At 37.3% G+C, this 7866-nt stretch overlaps 1 protein-coding gene across 3 annotated transcripts in view; it reads right to left on the bottom strand.

Annotated features, from left to right (window-relative positions):
* LOC100648213 (sex determination protein fruitless) overlaps positions 1-7866 on the bottom strand; it is an 85435-nt gene that overhangs the window by 20839 nt on the left and 56730 nt on the right. Inside the window, exon 5 of one of the 3 annotated variants that reach the window (XM_048408436.1) lies at positions 4647-6399. The exons of the other annotated variants lie outside the window; for them this stretch is intronic. Within the exon in view, the coding sequence (XP_048264393.1) occupies positions 6182-6399 (218 nt within the window). The 3' untranslated portion in view covers positions 4647-6181. Of the gene's footprint in view, positions 1-4646; positions 6400-7866 lie in introns of those variants that run through there. 3 annotated transcript variants of the gene reach the window in all.

The raw sequence follows: 7866 nt of genomic DNA on the forward strand, positions 1-7866 counted from the left end.
GTCATTTTCTGAATATATCTCGTATAATGAGAAGTAATTGCTGATAAAAGAAGCGAACTTTGTTACATTCTTTAACGCGCTAATTTCCTACGTTTGACAGCTGGAATATTTTTATTTTACACGAGAACCGTACCAAACGCGAGATACGAACTTTTAAAAATCTAGGACAGGCCGAAACGAATTCAATTTTCAGTCTACCAAGTCAGGGGCTATCGATTTCGCAGCCACCGTTTGTCCCTTTTCCCTTTTACAAAGCTGCAGGGTTAAAAATTTGATAAAGTTCGAGGAAATTGATCAAACGAGTAATCCTGCGGATCTACTAATTTTAAAGAATATTTGTGCAATAAACTATCATCTGCTATACGAAACTACAACTTTTTTACAACTAATAAACTCGAGAAATCCAGGTTTTACTATACCGGAGGAAACCAGATACCAAAAGCGCTTATATTTAATTAGTTTGTTAAATTTAATTGTTTGTTGTCAATCAAAGTTGCGTAATCGCTGTTTCCATCTCTGTATTACCGAAACATCCTTTATGTAACTACGATTTTACGGAGAATCGCGCGTTGCATGAAACTCCGACTTCTGGAGATTAAAAACACGTCGGAGGAAAGTTCATGGACATTCTTCAGCTAGCAATTTCGCTTGGATTTTGCGGATCTAACCGAAAGCAATGTACACGATCGATCTGCCTAACCATCTCGACAAAGCAGAAAAATATCGTTTCCGCGAGGAACATAAAACTCAGCATAGCTTTATCAAATTTTCCATTATCGAAATCACTCGGTTTTACAGCGGGACCGGGCGCGATACGAAGGAAACGTTTAAGTTGAGGCGAGCCAGACAATATCTCGACACAAGGGACCCGGTCGCTGGCTGGTCTATCGTTTCCAGTTTGTAATAACGTTTGAAACTAAGAGTGCCAGGCTATCAGAAGAGCCGCGGTTGCCGCGTCGAACCTTGGAACAGGAAATCCGTGCACCGAGCGGAATTCGTCGAGTTTAGGAGAGCGTAAAACGTTTAAGTATGGCCATCAAATTTTCCGCTCGCACATTTACGATGTTGGACCCAGCACGTTGGTCCGCTGGGAAGCTGAGTCGAATCGAATCACCGCCTGTCTCAGAATTAATATCATCTTGGTGGGAACGTTGGTGCGAATCGGCACTGCAAACGATTGAGAAATTTCGATTTTCGGTGCCCTCCAACAGCTGGCTGGATTAGAGACATTGAACGCTTCAAAGACGAAATTTCGTGAAATTGTGTTTGTAAGAAGGGATTGTTTAATGGATTTTTCAGGCTTGTTTTAGACAGAGGAAATATTCTTCTACGCTGTGTACTCGATCTTCTAAATAATATGTAGGTCTTTGTATTACGAGATGATTGTCAGTGTGGTAACGATATTTCCTTTCTATATCTAACTTAGAATATATTATAAGTCACTTATAGAGTTACGAGTAGTTCATTTAATTAATTGAACAAATAATGAAAGAACAGGTTTATTAAAAAATGGTTTGGTTTCAGAGTACATGTGTGCATATATTGCTGACCATAGGTATTAAAATATGTATCGATTGATCCAAATTGTTAAAAGATTTAATTAATAAAATACATGTTTGACGTTATACTAAAACTGCCAGACTCGTCGAAATGATCGATTTCGGGGTTCTTTTTATTTTTCCTATTATTAAAAACATGCAGCTAGTTCCAGCAAAGCTAATATTGTCTTTTATTGAAACAGAAATGTAGCTATATGTGATATCGATATATTTTCATCACACCACTCTAATTTTTCATTCGTCCACAATTCATTAACCCTGCTGTATATCGTTTATATCATTATCAACCTAATTATACTTTTTTACCGTTAAAAGTTTTACTCAATTTGTGAAGAATGTGAGAGAATAGTTATCAATATTTGTTTAATTAATTATCAATAATTTCATATCATAAGAGTTTCTTTTAAAACAAATTAATTCTCGATTAAAAATCTTTTTATTCTTAAAACGAAAGCAAGATTGGAAAAATAAAAATTCGAAGACGCAAGACAAAAGAATTAAGGATCAGAAAAGTCCCTACTAGAATTTGTCTGTATAATTAAATACCGCTATATATCTTTGGCTTTGTTACAAAATTCTGCCGTCATCTCTAATTTTTTTCACAATATGAAACACGTTGATTATTATAATTCTAAATTTATATTATCCTACATATACAATCGCTACTGAAGGGGTAACTGTGTTTAATCTGTACAGAACTTAAGAGTACTGGTTCTTAAACTCAAGTAGCTACTTAAGTAGCTACGTGAATGTTTAAAATATACATACACCTTCGCTCAAAAGGCTTAAGATATTTTGCCATTTTTCTTTTATAATTTGATAAAGCCTGATATTATGAACCTTAAACTATTTTTATTTTTTAGCAAAACCGTTCGTATACCAGCAGCGTTGTATACCTATTTTAATGCATAATGCAGGTAACTCGAGTCCTTACGAGCGAAATAATTCCCATCATAACCAGTTTTTCTGTGATGTAACGTTATATGAATATAAATATCACGAGTCTCCTAGAAATAGCAAAGGAGCTGGAAATAAGATGCAAAATGAGTATCGAGCGTTTATAGCGCAACGTATATTAAAAATTTCTCTAATATTCTCCTTTTATAGGCTTACAGCGAAAATACGTACCTCTACGTATATAAGAATTGTAATTAAATGTTCCCGTTAATCATGTGAATTAATACTTATAACAGACGCGTCTCCTTACAAGTTAAATATGAAAAATTCAGACGCTCAGGATATAACAAAGCTTTATGCAAAGGCGCACACCAAACAAGTGGACTAAGATTTGTGAAAATTCCAGAACAGGGAATTATTGGAAAATGTTTACTTTGGCAAAAAGTGACAATTTAAATGCGCAAGAGAATATCTTTTTAACGAATGCTTGGACCCACGAGAATCTTAAATTGACTAAAAGCGAGCGTTGCTCAATTTTACGAATTTTTACACGACAATACGTTCTGGGATGATTCAACTACTAGAAGAAGACAATATCTTCCTCTAAAGTCCATTTGTCATGAAATCTTCGATTACGACTAATGAAAACATTAACATGCACAACTATCAGAGTTTTCTTTCCGTGAACGAACATCTGAATGAAATAAATTGAAACGGACGAAATTAAGTAACAAAAATTCTATGTGTATGTAGCCTATACATAACAGGAAAGGACAGAAAATATGATATCCTCAATTTTAGATTTCTGCCAATAATAAACTAACTTTAAATTCTCAGCCTTGAATTGTAGCTCGTATATCTACCGCTCATAAAAATTTCCAAATATAGATATTTACTAAACAATCTCTAGAAGTTATTAAATTCTTCATCTTTCTAAAATTGTGCACAATTACAGCTAACTTTGGGCGATCAAGTTTGAAGGACAGTGGATATTTAGATCGTTTAAGAGTTAAGATGATGGAGCAGGATAGAGTATCCGTACGTCTCTATGAATCTTTGAAACGAAGACGCCATTGATCTACGGAAGTTGGTAGAAGTTGAGATACCAAGATAGATACATAACACAGAGCATCTGAGTGTTTTACACGTATCTTCCAAGTGTAGATGTACGTGGTTTACGTAGAAGTTTAAAGAGCAGAATGGTGTCTATAGATTATTTAGATCTCTGCGTGAATCTTTGAAGCGTGCGCTTCATTCTGTGCAAGACTTGCAACTTCGTGATAGGAAGAATGATACAATTGTGGTTGATACAAAAGTTACAAGACATATAGCCTACGCAAGTCTTTGAAACATTTTTATATCCAATTACATAAACTTATGAATGCGATTAAGGAGGTAGAAATTAAACAGAAACGTGTCTCGTTCTTCAAATATTAAGACGAACGTTTAATTTATGTATTTCGTACGTTTCAAGTATTAAATTTTGATCACCATAGTTGTAACGATTCATATATCATTGAATCCCTGAAAAATATGCTTCTATATTTCATATATATATGTTGGGTTCACATTATGATTAGAGTTAGAGGCGTGAAACGAATCTTCACTTGGATTAGACACTATTGTTATGCAATAGAGGAGGTATTTACTAGTGCAAAAATGATTATTACAGAATTTGACAAGTAATCGTGGTAATTAGAGACTCGAGAAGCTAATGACAGTGATCCTAGGTTCGATAACGAATCCGCGGTCAACGGGATAACAATGCGCCTTCCTCCAAAGTCCAAGTTGTAGCCAACTTCTCCGTCTACGGTACAAGTATCACTGAACTAACTCATAAAATATCCACCGGGCGTAAAGACGCCAGCATCTCACTAATGTGACCTCACGAGAGAATGACTTTCCGTCACGATGCTGCTGCAGAGGAAAACTATGACGAGTGTGTCTATCGGATTCGTGGAGAAAAGCCTTCGTTCGGAAAGTGAGGGAAATCGACGTTACTGTTAATTGGTCAATTTCCATGTTGGTTGCTTGAGGGAAAGTTGCTAGCGGGAAGCGTCGTTCGTGAGAAAAATAGTTCCCATAGTTGGGACAAAGACTGTTTGTCTGTTTGAAGGACTTTAGTTACCTAAATCTTGAGATTTATAACAGGCCCTCAGGCTAGCTGAACAACCATTTCTTTCTATTCTTAGGAGAGCTATACTATTACTCCATACCTTTGTTAGACAAAACGTTCATCCCTTGACCGCGGCTACATTCGGCGACTGGTTGTCGCCTGGAGCCCAAGCTCGCTATCATAAATCTCGAACAAATACAATCGGATTGAATGACGGCAATAGCTTAATTACGGCCATGGCAGAATCTAGATCAAAGTGTTAAGGGATTTTCCCAAAATTCCAGAGAAAAGGTTCCGGTGTCCTTTCATCTCCGACATATATATATGTATATATATGAAAATCAAAAGGTCGAATTATACATGAAAGAGAAGATTCTCAGTTTTAGAATGCGTAAAATAAATTGGAATGATAAATATAAACATCCTCGATCTATTTAGTAGCAATCTGCGTGGAAATTAAAGTAGCAGAACAAGACAGGTGATCAGCCTAAACTGAAACGACGAAGGAATATCTGCATCGAATAACCAGGCATGATATATCCACAGTTTGAAACCATTTATTTAGTTTGTATAGAAACTAAACCTGTGAAACGGTAAATACGAAATTCTATAGGTATCCATGTGAGTTTTTGGACAGTTTACAACATACGGAATATTATTATAAATTACCCGAAACCTAACGTACTCTACGAAATTCGTCTAGAAATTGAAATATAAAAAGTATATAATATGAAGAAATGTATGCAAATTCTTAAAACGCAACTTTATTCTATTAATTATGTTGTAAGAAAGTAAATCAACGTGATACTTTCCATACGTGCAATTTCACGAATCACGAGGAAGAAATGTGTGAACATTGCATATTTCACAGATTATCTTAATGCAATGCAACTGAACGCTTAAACTCTTACAATGAAAGTTCAACGAAATATACAAATGCGCAACGTAACGAAATATCTTTGGCAGTCACAAAATTAAAAATTCATTACGTGCATCGTGTATCGCACCGAAGCATCGACCTAGAGGAATAAATCGTCTACCCTATTAACGAACGCCACTGAGGTACGATCCTATTAGATAAATACATCCTCTGTCATTATACCTCACTTTGCATTAATCTGAACACATACGAGTGGTAGCAAGGTGAGTTTAGACTCTAGACACGCCCTTTCATTGTCAAGCTCGAACACTACAAAACCTAATACGTATTTATACATTTAAAAAAAACATATATATACTTCGTACGTAACATTACGTCTTTCCGTAGCAACTTAACATTTCTCCTTAAAACACCGCATACAAATTGTTCGTCACGAAACGATTCGACGTCGACCTTTCTCCTACGCAACAAATTGCTTTTAGTGAAAAATCATCCCACTCATTTTCAACCACGAACACCACGAAATCAGCCAGAACCGTTCGAAGATACAAATAATGAAAAAGCAGCTGCATCTTTCGAAAATCTGGAAACTCATCCTAAAACGCGAAAAAACGTGTAGCCGCGATGATATGGAGATATCATTTTGGATGGTAAGAAGAGCCTTTGGAATACGATCGATTGTAAAGGATCGTCGCGCTAGATCCGCAGTTGTCGGTACGCACGCGTGCGCTATTGCGCGTGCGCGTGCTTGGTACGCGTGTGCGTGAGCAGCGTGTCGCTACGCGTGTAAACCGCAGGACAGAGCGGGCAGGCGTACTTTCCCGGGAAATGCACGTAATAGTGATTGCGCACGTTCGACACGACCTTACCGCACAACGAGCACCGCCTCCTCTCGTCGGTGTTACTCTGTCTCTCAAATATTTGCGATATCCGCCAATTTTTCAGCTCTGCAACAACAGAAACCACAGGGTCAGCGCAAGCCTGACGAAAATGCGTCGCCGCGTCATCTCTCTATTTCTGGCTTTCTCTTTTCTATCTTTTTCTCTCTTTTTTTCCTATTTTTCTTTGTTTTCTCGCTTCGATTCGAATTTCGATTCTGTTTCGCGTTCTCTCCGCCCCCAGCGTGCGCACGTGTGCGTGTAAGGCTGCATGTTAACTCGCAGGAAGTGGATACGGTTCCTATTTATTAGTCTTAGAAGTTATTTGCAATTCGAAAATTTTCATCCGTGCAACATTGTTCACGCGGTAGAAACTGGTTCGCGTATGTTCGTACGAGATGATCGAAACGATGGGAGGAATTGAAAATATTGGAGTTTCTCTCGTGGAATTAGGAATCGATTAGGATCTTTTTACGCAGCTTCGGATCTCGTTCGTTACAATTAGACGCGTAGTATTTAAGTGAATCGTATCGTTTATCAAGTCCAGGTAATTTGTACCTTTGTGCATTCCTGTGTATTTCTGTGCATTCCTCCGCCAAGTAGATGCTGGCTCGCATATGTTTATTTGTATAACGGGATGATGAAAACGACAGTAGAAATATTGGAATTTTTCGCGAGAAAGACTATCTAACAGCACTCTTACACAAGCTATTTTGTAACTTGAAGTTTCGTTCCTAACACATATAGCACTTGGATCGTGTCGTTTGTAAATGATCCACCTGCGATACGGTGGTGTCTGCGCTACGTTTAAACTTCCAGAATATAACAGTGGAATTGCGGATTGCGAAAAGACAATTAAGAAAATGTTATACCTCTATATGTTCGATCAGTAAACGCTGCATAAATATAAAATCCTGCAGGACTATATAACAGATGGATATCGATACAAAATCCTACAGACACTAAACATGTTCGAATATAATCTTCTGCCACATAGCTTAGCGCAGAATCTGTACGAACACTCTCAAACGAAAACAAAAGAAAACACACACACACGAACTATTCATAGGAATGTTACTACGCGTGTGAAGTTTCGGAAAGGTCATGCATCGATTCGCTGTGGAATTGAATTAATAATTCAAGCGGGACAAAATGCCTTTCGCGTTGAACGCAGGAACACCTTTTCACGGCTTTCAGGATACAGATCGGAAGTATCAACGTGAAAGAACGGAAGAGAAATGGTCTTTCTCTGTCACTCGTTCTACTTCGACGCTCTTGACGTCTTTGAATCGGTAGCGGGGACTTGTTGCGTTGCTGTCAGAAAACGAAATGCAAATGTAACTGGTATCGACAATTTGTCTCGATTTTCTGGATGACTGCGCGAGGACCTTCTTTGAAGTATTTTAACGACGACGTTTCTGTTATTCATTTTGTTATTGATTGTTCAATTTTTTAATTCCTTGATGTAATTCTTTGACTCAACTTTTTTACGAATTATAGGTGTAATTTCGTGTTGCAAGATGATTTGACGATAAG

The sequence above is a fragment of the Bombus terrestris genome, chromosome 9, assembly GCF_910591885.1.
Source record: "Bombus terrestris chromosome 9, iyBomTerr1.2, whole genome shotgun sequence".
NCBI classification, from domain to species: Eukaryota; Metazoa; Arthropoda; class Insecta; order Hymenoptera; family Apidae; genus Bombus; species Bombus terrestris.